At 35.8% G+C, this 19,591-nt stretch overlaps 1 protein-coding gene across 2 annotated transcripts in view; it reads right to left on the reverse strand.

Moving 5' to 3' along the window:
* Positions 1 to 1,066: 1,066 nt before the first annotated feature.
* The window catches only part of LOC116852173, a 292,000-nt gene continuing 273,475 nt past the window's right edge, over positions 1,067 to 19,591 (reverse strand). Inside the window, exons 15-16 of one of the 2 annotated variants that reach the window (XM_032832253.1) lie at positions 15,836 to 15,883; positions 1,067 to 4,367 (exon numbers count right to left, since the gene is read on the reverse strand). In XM_032832253.1, the coding sequence (XP_032688144.1) occupies positions 3,417 to 4,367; positions 15,836 to 15,883 (999 nt within the window). In that variant the 3' untranslated portion in view covers positions 1,067 to 3,416. The remainder of the gene's footprint in view (positions 4,368 to 15,835; positions 15,884 to 19,591) is intronic. The other variant, XM_032832254.1, reaches the window with a different exon arrangement.

Below are 19,591 nucleotides of genomic sequence, written 5' to 3' on the forward strand. Positions count from 1 at the left end.
GTATATATATATATATATATATATATATATATATATATATATATATATATATATATATATATATATATACACATACACATATTATATATTACACACACACACACACACACACACACACACACACACACACACAAAGTAGAAACCACTCCCAGTGAACACAACGTTACAGGTAACGTACATGTAGTTATAATTTCTTATTCAACAATGTAACTATTATATAACATACGTGTTATGTAACAGTTACATTGTTGAGTAGGAAATTACAATTAACATATACGTTACATGTAACATTTTATTTGCTGGGTCTATAATCTTGTAAATTTTAGCTATTATTAACTCTACCACTATAAATATGATTATTTGTGCTATTTTCAAGTTTATGTATATAGGGTGTCTCGAACCATACCAGAGCTAATATATAAGGTAATAGAAATATGTTTTTTATTATGGAATTTTACTCTACGTAAAGAAATAAACAATTTTTATTTGAAAAAAATTTTTATATGACCTCTATTTTCAAAGATATTTACGGAAATATCTATAAAATTTATTTCAATAATTTTTTACTCAAATTCTATCAACTTTACCAAAAAATAGGAAGAAATAAAAATTGTTTATTTTTTCTTATAGAGCTCTGAGAATTTTTTCAGAATTTTTTAATTAACTTTTTAGTATTGCATTTTCATGCATTTTCATGAAGTTTATAAAACATTCTGAGAAAATTCTCAGAGCTCTATGAGAAGAAATTAGATATTTTTTATCTCTCGCTATTTTTCGGTAAAGTTGATAGAATTCGAGTAAAAAATTATTGAAACCAATAATTTTGTAGATATTTCCATAAATATTTTAGAAAATAGAGATCTTATAAAAATTTCTTTCAAATAAATGTTTGTTTCTTTATGTGGAATAAAGTTCTGTAATAAAAATTATATGTTTCTATTTAAAAAAGCAAAATTGTCCTTGATCTGACCTTGACAACGCTACCCGAGGTCAAAATTGATACGGTCATTAAATAGATTTTTTGAAACTCTATAACTTTTGTCTGAAACATTTTCCTATAAAATGCTTTTTTTTTTTAGATATTCGACCATTGCCACAATTTTGATACATCCTGTAGAGCTAGAATAGATCAGAGTGAGTAATGGAATCGGTCTCCTTTTTTAAACAACCACGTAAAATTTCGAGTTAATAAATAAAATAGATAGGCTAATCAGAGCGCGGCAACGTGGCAGGCGGGACATATGGCTCGCTGCGGCTGGCGAAGAAAATGGACGATTGCTCGCGGTCCTATTTTATAAGCCAGAGAGATGGGTCGTTTGGTAGCAGCTACCAAATGAGATAGGCTCGCGAGCAATCGTCCATTTTCTTTGCCGGCTGCGGCGAGCTGTATGTCTCGCCTGTCGCGTCGCGCGCTCTGATTAGCCCATTAATTTTATTTAATAACTCGAAATTTCACGTGGTTGTTTAAAAAAAGACCAATTTCATTACTCACTCCGACTTATTCTAGCTATATTAGCTCTGGTACGGTATGAGTCAAACACACTGTATATGGAAATCTTTTCAGACAGCACATACACCTTCAGAGAACATCTTGTTGATGTCTTGAGGATCTTAGGATGTCAAGGACATCCTCAAGACATCCCTTGGAAAGTTCCCTGGGATATAACTCTCGACGTAGGAAAGAAGAGTGGATGTCGCGTCCGGATTCGTTGCACTTTTTGAAATCCTTTTTCTGAATATCTGTACAAGACATACGATCGGTTCACGATATTTGTAAAATTTGTTTACGAATTTGATATTTAGGTGTTCGCAGTATTATCCGGATACCCAGGGATATTCAAAAATTCGCAAATGGGCGTCTGCGGGTAAATTGAGGATAAGAGTTTTCCGAAATCTGGAAAAAATTACGATTCAAATAATAAAATAATTATAAAGTAGGATATGTCATGCTATCTTAATATGCGGAAAATAAAATTTATCATAAGAAGTATTGTTCCTGCTTTATATGAAACTTTAGCGTAATATGATCTGTTTAACGGAAAAACAATCTTTCAGTGTTATGGGGGAGATAGACCTATTTAAATTATTTATAATCTGTTACCCGTAGATTATTCGGATATCCGCAAATATCTGGATATTCGCAAATATCCTCTATCGCAGATTATCTGGATATCGGAAACGGAAACGAATTAAAAATTTCCGGAATTCGAGAATCCGAATTCTCGGATATTTAGATATGCGAATTCTCCTACTTTTAGTAGGGAATGGTATGGCATACATATGACACTGACTGTATATGTTCGCTTAATTACTTAAAACGTTATGTATTTACAGAATGGACTAACCTCAAGAGGGACAAGTACACAAAACTATATTTTATATACACACGTGTATATATTGTCTGCGCAATCTCGAGTAAAAATACTTTAAACGGTGCGAACAGACTTTTAAGCATGTTAGGGCTAAATGTTCTCGAACACACTCGGGAAACCTAACTTAAGCTTTCAGCCGAAGACGTTAGACGAGAGCTAAGTTTATAAAGTACTTTCATAGACTGTTCAGTTCGTCCTTCAGTCATCTCATCTACGTGATCACTAGAAGAAAAGTAAAATTAGGAGATTGTACGATATCGTACATTTTCGCAACACACTCATTAAATAATACTGTATGCTTTATTAATAATAGCAATAATTTCTCTCTTCCTTTCTCTTTCTGAAATATTATAAGGGATTAACACATCTATTCGAAGTTGCATTTTAATATGATTCTAAATTTCATTTGGCCAACGTGAGAATTACACTTAATTTCATCGCAAACAAAATTCAAATCGCACTCGCTATTTTCGATACTGAATATGTGTATCTTGACCGAAGAAAATTCGTTGTTCCTCATTCAATTTTTCATTTAACTTTACCGAACTGCTGCACCAAGAGTCGTGGCTAGGTGTTCGGGCTGTATTCAGAGAAGCTCGTCTGATTGCTATGTAAACATTAATTTTTTTAGTATCTCTATTAACGAAGTTAATATACTTATATATGTATATCAAGAAATAAATATCGCAAGAACACAAGAGAAAAGAAAACCTTTAGAAGAACAGGCGCGCACAATCGCTTAGGCACAGAGGAAGGAGAGAGGGAGGATATTAGAGTCTTGACCTTGAGAGGATCAAATATAGAGATTATCGGCGGATTGAAACCGATATCCGATTAGTCTCAAAGTCGCTTCGATTAACAGGGTATCTTTCCTTTTCTCTCTCTCTCTCTTTCTTCATTTACATAACATCATAGAGTGATAGCAATTCGAAGGAGGATGGTTCACCGATTAGTCGGCTGTCAAGAACGTCAAAATGCAAATTAGCAGCGACGATATCGCACAATCAATATATCGATGCAACCGAATATGTGTCGTCCAGTCTACTATATCACAGAAACGGAGCTTTCCATTTCACCTGCAGTCTTTTTCTCGTCGTCGTCGCTGCCGCCATCGTTGTCATCGCCACCTTTGTTGTCGTTATTATCATCGTCGTTGTCATTGCAGCGATCATCGATTTGTTCGTCGGAGACTAGGGACGCGTCTTTCGTCAGGACCAAGGAGTCTTCGCCGATAGGCGCGGCGGCCTCGACTAGATTCTCAACGGATACTGCCATCGTTGGTTCCTCATGGCAAAAGCTGCGGCGCAAGGACTGCTGAGTTCGTACGGTGCCCCGACGGATACTGCTACGTAGCAAATTTGCCACGTCGGCGGCGGTCAAGTTTGAGCCGGACATGCTAGTAGTGTTCGCGTACGACCTGCGGCTGCGATCGAGCGTTGAATGGGTGCGCTCGATCGAGCGTCTCTCCACCATGGCGATCCTGCTAGTAGTGCGATCGATGGTATTCGGCCGGTGCCATTCGATCGCTGTGTCGCTACTCAGATTGCGACGACAGTTTCCGGTGTTGGTCACGTCCGGTCGTGGCTCGGTCATGTGGATCGCTATGTCGTGCAACGTTGGAATGCTACTGCCGCCACCACCGCTGCCACCTTGTTGGTTCATCTCCACCAATACGGTGGCATAGTCCGGCGGCGGTGGCTGCAACGCTGATCTCTGCCTCGGCATTACGCTACTCTCGCCTAAGACGTTTGCAATCCTGCGCACACTACGCCGGAAACTCTGGCGCAGCATCTTCGCGATCCTCGCGCCGGTCGCCGTAGTGTAGCTCGGTGGCGGTGTATACTTCGGTGGCGGGTCCTCAAAAGGTATCTCCGTCGTCGTGGTAGGTAAAATCCCATTGCCATGTAAGCTAGTACCGGTGTCGCTGCCGATTTGGGTGTGCGCATCGCGAGCGTCCTCTGGCTCTAATGGTGGCCGATAGAGTAACTGGATTCTCTATGATCAAAACCGAATTATTCAGTTAAGAGCGATAACGTTATACTTTGATGATTTTGGAAGCATATTTATATATGTCATATATTTTTTACACGTTTCTAGTAGATTAGTGCAAAGGATTCGTCATTTCTCTATTAAATTCTGAGTTGTAGAAAGTTACTGATTTCGATATTGAAAAACTAAACAGAAAATCTTAGATAAATCTCTGAGAAAACACTCAGTCCACATAGAAATTGACATCCAATGGATGTCCATCAAACTTCCATAGCTCCATAGGATGTCTATCTCTATGAAGGAAGTCAGATAGATGTTCATTAGAGATCTATCTTACCTCCATAACTCCATAGGATTCTATATCTACAATGGAAAGCAGATAGACGTTCATTAGAAATCCATTCTACATTTAGAGTTCTATGGGATTTTATTTCCACGATAGAAATCAAATAGATCTCCATTAGACATCCATCCTACCTCTATTATCCTACTTCTATACCATGAACCATACTTCTATTAACCTACTTCTATCAATGATCCATATAACGTCTGTTTGTGGTCCACCAAGGCTCCACGAACCTTCTATTAAGGGGGAAAATCACTATAGAGAGTCACAAAAATCAAATTTTTCTTGCTTTAAATAATAGTACTATATATATAGAATATATTCCCAAAGTTCAGTTTTAAAATTTAAAATCTAAATGGTCGTACAGAACTATTTTTCGCACGTAGGTACGAGCGCGAGATCTGAGCGCACAGTGACTCTCAACGGCTTTGTTTCGAAAAACCCGTTTGAAAAAACGGAAAAAACCATTCTAAAAAAGATCTATTAGAAAGGTGTTTAGGTGGGCACATAAAAAATGCGAATAAAATTTTTAATATTACAATTTAGCGGTTAGCTCCAAAGCATGTACATTCAGGCCTTAAAATCACTGAAATCACCGTCTATATTGCCGCTGGGATATTTAATGAAGACTACTTTGCTGTTTTGAAAATAATGGAAATATTAGAAATTAAAATTTGACCTCTATGTAAGTTATATGCTGATAGTAAGGATGCCGAGCGAATAAAGAGACAGGAGCGCCGCAGCTTAAGTTGTAGTAAAGAGGCTCGAATAGCAAGTAAACAACAACCAACTTGAGCAAAATGACTTGTTTGAAGAAGCGGAAGATTTATGAGAATGTATGGGACAAGAATAGCGGATTAGTAGAAAACAGCTGTAAGTTTACAATTTTCTATACCTCAAACTTTAAACGCGTTTTTCTCGAAACGACTTCTTCCAAACTGGTGTGCAAGATAATTAAAAAACTATTTGACCAATCGAGTTGCCCTTTTACATACATTTAGTTTATTATATATGCTAGTCGATAAACCTATAAAATCGATAACATTATTTATTTAAACAATTTTTTCGCATAAGTAAAAATGGATTTTTATAAGTAAAAATCAACCTTTTGATTCAAGGGCTGCTTTTTTGTCAATTACAAAATTTCTTTTCAACTTGTTTAGGTTGATCGACAAATTATGTTCATAAAGAGTAAAAAAGTTTTCCTTATTTTGGTTTCAGACGAATACAACAGGAGCCAGAGTGCACACTGTTTTGCGCCGACTCTGCCGCGACACTCAACACGCTTCTTTCACTACATACAATTTATAAACATTTTTCTTAACTTAAAAATATTTTTTTAATACTTTAATGTACTATATAAGCAAAAACATTACAAAGTTGGAAAGCGATTGAATAAGTACGTTCTTCAAAAAAAATTCACGAAAATTCCCTTATTTTGGACGTTCTATAATGATTTCCCTCATTAATGGCACAAGTTACGTCTAATGGACATCTATAAAGATGTCTAGTAGTGGTTTATTCGATACGCGCAATGTCTATTGGGCGTCTATTGGAAGTCTTATGAACATCCAGTGGAAACTCTACCAGACAGCACACAATATTTATTATAAACATTTATAAATATTTATTTCGAATTACTTTTTTTAAATATTATATAAATATTTCATAAATATTTTATATACATAAAGAAAAAAAGTATCAAAATATTTTCAAAATATCTTTATTCAAAATATTATTAAAATATAGACTAAATATTTTATACAATATTTATAGTAAACAAAAAATAAATATTTGAAATAATATTTTGTAAATATATTATATAATTATTATAATATATTTATGCAATAATTATATATATATATATATATATATATATATATATATATATATAATATAATATATATATATATATATATATATAATATAATATATAATATTATATATAAATATATTTATATAATTATTATACATGAAAAAAATAAATGTAACTATTTATAATTAATAAAAAAATAAGAAAATCGAAATTTAAATTTTGGTAATGTACACTGAAAAAAATTTTTAAATTAAAGAAATATATTTTAAACACATATTAACGCCCAAATATGCTGAAATTTTACGTTGATTTAAGCCATTTATTTTACTATGGAAATGAGGTCTGTTGTTTATAAAGAGAACCATTCCTACCAATTTCGATGTCACTTAATCGAAAAGTGTTAAAAAAATTTTTTTAAATCACAATTTATGCAAAATTTTTGGAAAATAAAATAAAAAACCGCATGTTTTTAGAGCTAAATTTTTCTCCTTCCGTTATTTTCTCCATAAAAACGTATTAGTATCGGGAAAGTGTCTAAAACGTGTTTCCGACACTTTAACTTAAAAATTATGCCATGGGAATTTTTTTCAACAAACATGGCGGTACCAAAATGGTGGTTGATTTGAAGCGTTTTATTCAAATTTTTGTTTATATTTGGTTATCGAAATCGTTTTAAGGTCAATATTACTAAAAAATTACATAATAATTTACATAGTAATTATATAGTAAATTTTCGATAACCAAATATAAACAAAAATTCGAATTAAACGTTTCAAATTGACCGTCATTTTGGTACCGCTATGTTTATTGAAGAAAATACTTATGACATATTTTTTAAGTTAAAGTGTCGGAACACACTTTTCCGAGCGATACTAACACGTTTTATGGAGAGAATAGTAGAAGAAGAAAAAATTAGCCCTAAAAACATGCGTTTTTTAAATTTTATTTTGCAAAAATTTTGCATAAATTGCGATTTTATTTTAATTTTCTCAACGTTATTCGATAAAGCGACATTGAAGTTGGTAGAAATTGTACTCCTCTTATAGAAATATCATACTAAAAATCATTGATAATTACTTATTATCCAATATTTTTAATACTGAAAATAAGTAATTATCAATGATTCTTAGTATGATATTTCTATAAGGGTCTTATAAACAACAAAACTTATTTTCGTAGTAAAATAAATGGCTCAAATCAATGTAAAATTTCAGCACATTTGGGCGTTAAATGGGTTAAACATAATTTCTTAACTTGAAAAAATATTTGTTAGATTTTAGAAGATATGTAATAAATATAAAATAATATTTTTTAAAAATTTGTGTAATGAACTGTAAAGTTATGAATTTCTAGACAAAAAATTATTTTTAAATTTAAAATATCTATACATAAGAATAAGCAAATGATTTTCTGAGAAGAAAAGAAGAAGAAATTTATTTTTTTTAAATGTAAAATTTAATTTAATTTATTTAAATAAATATTTGCTCGTTTTAAATAAAATACGAGTAAATCATTTTATAAATCTAATATTTAAAATTATTAATTACTATAAATACTAATTATTATAATATTAATTATATATTATAAATTATTTTCTAATATTAAAAGCATCTTTTTTGTGTTTCAAATTAAAGTTCTTTTATTATATATCAGAAAACAATTTATCTAAATTTACAAAATAATTTATTTGTATTTTACTTACTTTTAAAACACACACATAAATATTTTTTAAATATACCTTTTATTATTTTATAAATATTTACCTAAATATTTTTGTGACCTTAGATTCAATAGATCATAAATATTTAATAGATTATATTTAATACATTAATAGATAAATATTTAATAGATTATATTCAATAGATTATAAATATTATAAAAATATTGGTAAATCTTTAGAAAAACGAATCCAGCAGCTATGACCTTGACTTTGACAAACGTTATAGAGGTCACCCTTCTGAATAACCTTCAGAAGGTTTTAGCTGTCGCTCATTGTTCGTTAAAAAGTTATTAACAAAAGAAGTTGCATAAAATGAATGTATTTTTTGGACACTGTATATACAAAACATGGAATTTTTAGGCTAAGAAGGTGCTAGCCGTTTGCACATATATACACACACACACTGCTCGCCAGCAAGCGCGCTCGCTCGCCCGACGGGGCGGACTCACGGTGGGTGCGTATGTACAGGGTGTCCCGAAGTCCCATGATGACCCTTGGTGAGAACGTAGAACGGATTGAGGTGAGCAAGAAAGTCCTGTGCCGTTTTGCGATATTCGCAATAGTTTTTGAGAAATTAATTTTTTTGTCTCAACAAATCAGCGTACAGAAAGCGGCAGCGGAAAGAAAGATGCCTTCGGCCGACGTGCGACCGTGACACTCGCGAATCGTATCTCGCCGCATCCCTCCGCCCATAGCTACGAGACATAGACTCTCTATGTCTCGTAGCTATGGGCGGAGGGATGCGGCGAGATACGATTCGCGAGTGTCACGGTCGCACGTCGGCCGAAGGCATCTTTCTTTCCGCTGCCGCTTTCTGTACGCTGATTTGTTGAGACAAAATAATTAATTTCTCAAAAACTATTGCGAATATCGCAAAACGGCACAGGACTTTCTTGCTCACCTCAATCCGTTCTACGTTCTCACCAAGGGTCATCATGGGACTTCGGGACACCCTGTATATACGCACCCACCGCGAGCCCGCCCCGTCGGGCGGGCGAGCGCGCTTGCTGGCGAGCAGTGTTGTGTGTGTGTGTGTGTATACGTGCGTATGGTTAGCACTTTCCTAAAATTTCCATGTTTTTGTATATATAGTGTCCAAAAATTATATTCATTTTATGCAACTTCTTTTGTTAATAACTTTTTAACGAACAATGAGCGACGGTTAAAACCTTCTGAAAATTACTCAGGAGGGTGACCTCTATAACGTTTGTCAAAGTCAAGATTATAGCTGCTGGGTCCGTTTATCTAAAGATTTACCAGGTAAATATTTATAAAATAATAAAATAAATCTTACAAATATTTTGTAGATGTTTCATAAATATTTTGTACTGTCTGAGTATGAATTCTCTATTAATAATCCATCTAACGTTTGTTTGTCGTTCATCGAACTTCCATGAAACCTCCATCAATGATCCATGTAACATCTAATGGATATCTATAAAGATGTCCAATAGAGGTTCACTGAACATGCGCAAAGCGGAACTATAGATTTCTAGTGGCCGTCCATTGAAGGTCTAATGTATATCCACTGGAATTTCTAAAACTCCACCATAGATGTTTAATGGATATCCATTGGAAGTTTTTGTTCTATGTGCGAGTCGATGTGTTTTGTTTATACTTTTCGTAAAAATCACTAAGGGCTGGTTTTTCAATGATAGTTTAAACTTAGATTTCAACTTAAACTTTGTAAACAAAACAAACGTATTATTAGAATAGAGTTTAAATTTGAATTAGTTTAAACTGTTATTGAAAAACTGGCCCTAACTCTTTCAAATTAAGATGAAGGAAGAACTCTTTTCGAAACTAATCAGTAATTGAATAAAGAGTCTATAAGAGTTCACGCACAGTTGTTATAGTACAATAAAAAACTATAGTTTCATCAGTTAACAGTCTTCTATATAATCTTGCGGTGTTTTTACACAAACTTATTTACTTTAAAATGCCGTTGGCAAATAGCAGAATCAGAAAAAGTTTTTATAAAATCTCTTTCTTTTCTGTATATGAAAGAACATTACAAAACTGCTTTCCTTAGATGCAGTCTCTTTATTTATAAACATCCCGCTAGAGTTAGCGGTAGTTGACGTTGAAAAACGTTGGTGCTTCATCGAGACTTCTACGAGGATTCCACGAGAAGAATTCATTACAGCTCTCAAATTTGTGCTTAATTCTACTTTTTTCAGTTTTGGCGAACAAATTTATCGACAAACCTTCGGGTTCCCGTCGGCCCGATGGGTTTCCAAATCTTTCCCATTATTGCAGATATTGTTTTATAGGACTTGGAGGAGAGAGCGCTTCAAATGATTCCTATTCTTTTGCCATTTTATTTTCGTTATGTTGACGATATTATTCTAGCCGTTCCTGCGACTTTTATTAACAACATCTTACGTATCTTTAACTCGTTCCATTCACGTTTACAATTTACTATTGAGATCAGCGAGAATAATAGAATTAATTTTTTAGACACTTCGATTATTATTATTAATAACAGAATCACCTTTGATTGGTACCATAAACCAACTTATTCAGGCCGATACCTTAATTTTATGTCATCTTTCCATTTACTATAACATAAAATAGGCACCATTATAAGTTTGTTTGATAAAATGATTTTGTTGAGCCATTCTTCTTATCATCTCAAAATTTTGATTTTGTTATCCGCACACTAGTACGAAATGATTATCCTATTGAACTTATTTTTAGAATCATCAACAGGAGTTTATCCGAACTAATTAACAAAATTAATTTGCCGAAGGCTGTTGAAGATTCTTCAACTCCAAAAGATCATTTAATGCCATTCCTTATTTGGAAAGGATCTCTGATAAACTTGGCAATATTTTTAAAAATAATAATATTACGCTATGTTTTTCTATTATTAATAAACTTTCGAGTATAATTCGCGTGCATAAAGACAGGTTACCTCATAAACTCCAGAACAATGTTGTATACAAGTATCGGCGGTAATGCTGTCCGTATATTCGTGTGACTCCTACACGATGACGCGTCACTCACACAATGCTGCCTGTAGGTGAGGCACGAGCAGCACGGAGTGGCGGAAGAGGCTAGTGGTATACGATTGTCGGACGGCTTGGAGAGGGAATAATGGTGGAAGTCGCGACGATTTTCTATTCTCTATCGTAGACGTAAGAGCGAGAGAGATAGTATTATGAGACGTGCGGCCAAAAATGCTGTCCTAAAATATGTGTGACGCACACTAAGAAAACGCTCGACTTACACTGTCTCGTCTATACGTGAGGAATACACGGTGCCCGATGACTGTTTTGCTCGCTCAAACGTCCATGTATTTTTTCTTATTAGCTAGAAAATTACTGTAATGTAAAAAGAGATCAAATCGATTATGTGCTAATCCAGAGTCGCTAGCATACATCTATCCGATCTGTCAAGATCTTGCCAGGCGTAGACTGCAGTAGCGACCATAAGTTGCTACGATTAAAATATAAGGCTAAACTCTATCGAGTAAAAAGAGCTACCATTCAAAAGTTTCCTCCGATAAGCGACGCGGATGCTCTGAAGAACAAGATGGAAGAGAAACTAAACCAATAATAGCATACATAAGCACTTATATCCCAGATGAGCTATAGAAACAAATGGGAGGAGCCATCGTCGCAGCGACGAAAAAAACGCAGCCAAAGCCGAGCCAGCATAAGTATCCATGGATCTCGGAAGAAACCTTAGAATTAAATGAGGAGAGAAGAGCGTTGAATAATCGAAGCTTAGACAGAAATGCGACCGCAGCATGGTCAGATGTCTTTCATCCCTTATCCAAAGAAAATGCAGGCAAGATAGAAATGCATATGCATCACGCGTATGCAAACAACTTATGTATCGAGGCACAGAAACATGCCGACAAACTGCAGTCCCGTGAGCTGTTTTAAAAAATCAGATCACGCGTAAATTTAAACCAAAAAGTTGGGCGATACTTGATAGAAATAACAACCCAATAACGGATTTCGACAAAATAATAGAGAAATGACGCAAATACTGCGAGCAACTGTATGATAGTGGTTTAGGTAACGAGATAACAGCCCTGAAGTTCAATATGACATGGAACCTAGCATTATGGTAGACGAAGTTGAAGCTGCCATAAGAAGGCTAAGTAGGAACAAAGCACCAGGCATAGATGCGATACCCGCGGAGGTTTTCAAGGAAATGGGCAGGACGGGCGTGGAGGTCATACATCACTTATGTCAGCTTATTTGGACGACGACTGAATAGCCAGAAGACTGGGCCATCTCGGTTATTGTACCCCTGCATAAGAAAGGATCCATTGCACAATGTAACAACTATAGGTTAATTGCTTTGATATTCCATGCAAAATTCTGCTGTAGATAATACACAGCAGATTGGACCAGTATATTAACTGGCAAATAGCTCCTGAGTAGGCAGGCTTCGTTAAGAGACGAGGAACAAGGGAACAAATATTAAACATGCACTAGCTTATCGAAAAGGCAAGAGAATTTAACATTCCCATGTATCTCTGTTTCGTTGATTACGAAAAGGCTTTTGACAACATTCAGTGACATCGGCTCTGAGCAATTTTGATTAATATGGGTGTCCCAAAACATTTAATAGCACTGATTCAAAGCCTGTACAAGAACAGCCAGACGGTTGTGCGTCTGGACGATATTTGCTCCTCACGATGCAACATCAAGAAAGGCATGAGACAGGGCTCCATATTGTCACCACGATTGTCCAACATTTATAGTGAATATATCATGAGGTTGGTGCTGGAAGTTTGGGAAGGAGGAATCCCCATAGGAGGAGTCAAGATATTTAACCTCCGCTTCGCCGATGACACAGTGCTTATTGCACAGAGCGAAGGAGAGCTTATCACAATTCTAAACAAATTGGATAGAATAAGCGCAGAACACGGGCTACGGATTAATATGACCAAAACAAAGATAATAATTGTCGACAGAGTCAACAACAACAGGAGTGAAATCCAGAGCATCGCGGGATATAAGGTAACTGATAATTTCGTCTACCTAGGCAGTTCCATCAACAATCGTGAGAATTATGAACAAGAAATCAGGAGACGTATCCAATTGAACAGCCACTGGGTATCCAACTGAACCATAACCAGTCTCACTAAAATATGGAGAAACAAAAGTATAACGAAGAATATCAAAATTAACTTGGTGAGGGTACTCGTGTTTTCAGTATTCAACTACGCTTCCAAGACTTGGACAATCCGCGCAGCAGATAGAAGGAAGATAAACGCGTTCGAAAGATGGTGTTGGCAGAGAATGCTCCGCATACCATGGACGGCGAAATGGACGAATGCATCCATTCTTGCAGAGGTAAACAACTCACAAGGACTCTCCAACATAGTATACTTCAAAATATTAACCTTTTTTGGACATATCACAAGGGCGGATAATATGGAGAGGCTGCTGATCCAAAAGAAGCCTGCGGAAAAGAGGAGCCGAGGGAGATCACCCGATAGATCGACACAGTAGAGAAGTTGCTAAATATCAACTTGGAGAGGGCAGTGAGAGCCGCACAGAGCCGTGACGAGTCGAAGAATAGCGTAAGGGAAGCCATATAATCCCTAGAGGACCGACATACGTAATCACTACGCATCTGTCAAGATATACAGAATTGATGATGATGACAGAAAGGAGATCTTGGGGAAGGGTTTTCAGGAGGTTACGCAACATTAAAATTAAAAATATTCTACTTAGACAACCTATACAAGCGCTGTATTATTGCAGTATTCTATATTGATGCAGTATTCTATATTGAAATAAATCTAATATTTATTTTTTTTTTCAAGAGCAGCTATTAAGAAGCACTTGTCGAAGCCTCCTGAAAACCCTTCCCCAAGATCTCCTTTTACATTACAGTAATTTCCTTGCTAACAGGAAAAAAATGCATGGACGTTTGAGCGAGCGAAACAGTCATCGGGACACCATGTATTTCTCACGTATAGACGAGCAGTGTAAGCCGAGCGTTTTCTTAGTGTGCGTCATACGTATTTTAGGACATTTCTGGCCGCCACGTCTCATAATGCTATCTCTCTCGCTCTTACGTCTGCGATAGAGGATGGAAGACCGTCGCAACTTCCACCACTATTCCCTCTCCAAGCCGTCCGACGATTGTATACCACTAGCCCTATCCGCCACTCTGTACTGCTCGTGCCTCACCTACAGGCAGTGTGTGAGTGATGCGTCATCGTGTGGGAGTCATACGGATATATGGATAGCATTAACGCCGATACGTGTACAAGCTGAAATATAAGGACTGTAGCTCTTCATATGTTGGCCAAACAAGCAGAAGGCTCTCGATACAATATTCAAGCATAAACGATTACCGAAGGACTTAACTTCTGATCTTTCGGTTGTCCAGGAGCAATTGCAATTATGAGTTTTGTTGGAACGATAATAAAATTTTAAATAAAGAACGGCTTTATTTTAAAAGGTTGATTGCAGAAATGATTTTATTAAATTTAAAAAACACGGCTTCAACTCGCAAATTAACACGGAAAATCTTGGTAACTGTTATAACGCGTTGCTTGGATTTGTGTAACATTAGTTTTCCTGCATATTGTTTATCGCACATAGTTTTTGTGCTGTTGCGATTTAAATATAAACACAATTCTTGTACCGCTCTCGACATTTAGAGGTATAATCGATATCGGCCTAACACTGAGATTTCATCTTTGAATAACATTCTATTCTTCGAGACATTTAGGTAATTGTTTGTTTTAAGCTTATTCTTTGCCTTGTTTTCACTCTTAGTTCTGTTACTCTTTTAAGTATATTAATTTTTATTAGACATTTTCATCACGGCACCTTATTAAGTGCATCTGTGAGTAACGAATCTTGGCCACTAACAAGGACAATTTGCATCACTTGTCACTTTGTTTCAACAGTTTTTTTAAGGCCATGTTTATTAGTTTTTTATTTTTTTTTCGCTTAACCTCCCATTCCCCGTCTACGACTATTACATCTGAATCGACATCTTTGTATTTGCGGCTTTTTCGACAGATGACTTATATATTTACCATGTAAAATTCCATTTTAACCACTGAGGAGGGTCTGTAAATTTAGACCGAAACGCGTATGATACCTTTGTTACGTTAAATTAATAAAATATCTACTCAAATGAGAGAGAAGTGTCGCTAATATTTATTGCACTATAACAGCTGTGTCTGAATTCTTATAGGTTCTAACTCTTTCAAATTAGATGCCTTTTTCAAGTCCACTTGACAAATACGACAAAACCTTTTGCACCTATTTACTTCCTACTAAATATGATGATGTCAAATGATATTAATGACGTATTATTAACATTAGAGATTCCATTGAGTAAGTTCCATTTAACGATATAGAACATTATTTCGTTTTTATTTAACGTCCAATGAGAAACAAGGTAGAGTGACGTTCGCGATTGACGCGATTGCCAAGTAAAACTTACCCATCAATACGTTATTAATACGTCATTTGACATCCTGATACTTAAGTTTCATAGCAACTAAAACTATTAACTATTTAATAAACTAAGTTTCAGTGTGATGCAAAACGTCACTAACGCATGCGAGATTAGCGCAAGGGAAGTTAACGAGAACTTACGCCATTACATTGTTCGCAGTGATTTACCGTTACCTCCACTTGTTCATTCTATCGTCGGCAAGAACAGAAAGACAGTGTAAAATACATGTTAGTGATTTGTAATGTGTGTATGTACACATTAATAGCACATGGGTCACTAAGTCAACGACATATATACCTAGACCAAGCATTCATAAACTTTTACTATAGCAGCGAGTAAAACAGGGAATTGACAGTTTGTGACTGAGAGAGAAAGTTTTGATTTGCGTCTACTATTTTCTCATTCTTGGCTTGATTTGCGTCTATTATTTTCTCACTTTTGGCTTATATGACAGCAAAAGTAATACTTATCTAACCTTTTAACTATAAACTCTAAAATAAAAGATATGAATAATAAATATTAAATAATTAAGATAATAATAGTTATATTTCCTTCATCTTTTACCTTTTTTCTTCGATATATTTGTCATACACTTAACTTGACTATTGTAATATATACATAGCGACTCTTGACATACGTTCTAAAATAGAGTGAGAAAAGTAGATGCAAAACTCCGTGTTGCTTGCACTTTTCACAATTTTCACACTTAGAACGAAATGGATGCATATTATTCGGATGCTGAAAGAAGTGAGAACAAAGAGTCCCAGTGTAAAGAGTGCAAGATTGACAGTCGCTCTAAGCAGAGTGAGAAAGCAGTAGATGCAAAACAGCTTTCTCACTCTGTCACAAACTGCCAACTTTTGACTTTACTTATTGGAGAGAATGTTTGGTCTATACACATACACATACACACACACACACACACACACACACACACACACACGCACGCACGCACGCACGCACGCACGCACGCACATACACACACATATGTCGTTGCACTAACAAGTAAACCTACCTTTGTGTCACTCACCGATTTTACTGAAACTTAGTACAATAGAGAATTGAGAAATAATAGACTCGTATTTTTTTATATCAGCAATGTAAAGATGAAAACACTCTCTGAAATATAATTTGGCATATTTCGTTTTGAGGAAATCTTCGGAATCGTGAGAGATTAAAAAAAAGTTGTTAGATAAAAGTTTAATCATAATTAACGTTTTTAAATATAATATTAGGTGCGCAACTAAGTTCCCGCTGTTTGTCAATAGATAGCTCCAGCAGTAAGTGCTGGTCGAGTTTGACATATCCAAAACGTCATGAACCAAGCTTAGACATATGATAAACAAACCGCTTTAACACGTTAGTGATTTTGTTTTGGCGTCATATACTTCTGGTTGTGTGAAAATGTCTGATTTTGTGCAAAATAATCGTCATTTGCGGGAAGTGTTGATTTTCTTATTTCATTCGAAGAAAATGGCGACTGAAGCGCATCGAGAGCTCCAAAAAGTTTACGGAGATGCTGCTCTAAGTGAAACAACGTGCCGTGATTGGTTTCGTCGCTTCAAAGACGGTGATTTCGATGTTGACGACCGTCCGCGTGAAGGAAGGCCAAAAACCTTCGAAGACGCTGAATTGGAGGCATTGCTCGATGAGGATCCGTGCCAAACGCAAGAACAGCTTGCTTCAGCATTAGGAGTTACCCGCCAAGCCATTTTCAAGCGATTGCATGCGTTGGGAATGATTCAAAAGCAAGGAACTTGGGTTCCTTATGATATGAAGCCAAGGGACGTTGAGCGTCGTTTTTTTGCCTATGAACAACTGCTCCAGCGGCAAAAAAAGAAGGGTTTTCTTCATCGCATCGTGACGGGCGATGAAAAATGGATTCATTACAGCAACCCAAAGAAAAGAAAGTCATGGAGACTGCCCGGTCATGCTTCTACGTCGTCGGCTCGGCCGAATATTCACGCTGCGAAGGTTATGCTGTGTATTTGGTGGGACCAGGTCGGTGTTATTTATTATGAGCTGTTGAAACCGAACGAAACCATCACTGGGGAACGGTATCGAATTCAATTGATGCGATTGAGCCGAGCACTGCGCGAAAAACGGCCACAATATGAGCAGAGGCACGAAAAAGTGATTTTACTGCATGACAACGCTCGGCCTCATGTTGACAAACTCGTTAAAACCTACTTGGAAATGCTCAAATGGAAAGTCCTACCCCACCCGCCATATTCCCCAGATATTGTGCCGTCCGATTATTACTTGTTCCATTTGATGGCACATGGTCTGGCTGATCAGCAGTTCCGCTCATATGAAGACATCAAAAAATGGCTTGATTCGTGGATAGCTTCACAAGACGAACGCTTTTACCGTAACGGTATTCGAGCTCTGCCAGAAAGATGGGAAAAAGTTGTAGCTAGCGATGGGCAATACTTTGAATGATTCATTTATAACCATTTTTTCACAATAAAGTTGCATTTTCATAAAAAAAACAGCGAGAACTTAGTTGCGCACCTAATATAATGAAATTTTGCAATAATTTGATAGTTTGCAAAATAACCACCACCATCAATTAATTTTGAAAATTAAAAATTTTGTTACAACAAAAATGAAAAAAAATTTCACGCCAAATTCATCCATATATAACAGAGTTCGTTTCCGAAATAAATATTTTTGGAAAATAAGCCGTAAACAACGCGCCTCGGTGGTTAATATAACCGAGTTACATTTCAGGTAGTGTTTTATTCCTTAAAAGTGAGATTGAGCAAATATAAAAAATACGTGTATCTTACAAATAAACTTACCTTTGTGTCACTCGCCGATTTTGTGGAAATTAATTCTTGAATTCATAAGAACGAGTAATTAACTCGTTAAATTCATGTTATTAGAGATGTTTTTGACTTTTGGAGATGATAAGAATATAAATAAGTATAAATAAGTATAAGTATAAAACAATAAAAATAAAAATACAAAAAATAATAAAAAATAAAAATATAAACAATAAAAAATAAAATAAAAGTACAAAAATATAAAATATAAAATAAAAGTACAAAAATATAAAATATAAAATAAAAGTACAAAAAATAAGAAAAAATAAAAGTACAAAAAATAAGAAAAATAAAAATATAAAAAATAAAAATACAAAAAATAATAAATAACATGAAAGAAGGAAATGGGAATAGATTCTTGTCACCTCCTCCTCGGTTTGGCAAAGTGCGAGATAAAATTATTTTGACTGATCAAGTTGCCATCCGATAGGATCCGCTATTTTGAATTATATAATTTGTGATGTGGCGGCCCAGAAGGCGCCCGTCACAAGGAGCGAGTGTCTTCGTCCGCCTAATTTTGCGCGCGTCCAACGTTTTGTATCGCGGATACCGTGTTTAGCGAACGCGAGGTCGGCATTCGTTCGCGCAATGTTTAGGAAAATTTAGCGAAACTAAGATCGAAAAAGTGAAAACTGGTCATCGCGTCCCAAAGAGTGTCCCCAAGCTCACCGACTCGGAGGAGAAGGAGTTGAAAGACAACGCGGGACCGGAGGAGACCATCATACGACACCGCCCTCGCCGACGACCGTCGTTTAAATGACATTTAGATAACGGATATTTAACTCTCGTATAATAAGAAATGGTTGTCGTGCCGAACTCGGCTGTTGCTATCAATGTTTGGGTTTACAGAATCATTCCACGATGCGGCCAGGAAAGACGTGAAGGGAGACCTGAACAAAAACCGAAAGATATCGGAGACCGGCGAAGAGTCAGGTGCCGCGAAGACAACATCTCAAAGGATAAAAGGAAAGTAAAACAACAATACCGCTATTACCGCAGTGATTGGTTAAAGTCGAGGAAGAGAGAGAGAGAGAGAGAGAGAGAGAGAGAGAGAGAGAGAGAGAGAGA

The sequence above is a fragment of the Odontomachus brunneus genome, unplaced genomic scaffold (assembly GCF_010583005.1).
Source record: "Odontomachus brunneus isolate Ranch 3 - 2012 unplaced genomic scaffold, Obru_v1 Obru_scaffold_204, whole genome shotgun sequence".
NCBI classification, from domain to species: Eukaryota; Metazoa; Arthropoda; class Insecta; order Hymenoptera; family Formicidae; genus Odontomachus; species Odontomachus brunneus.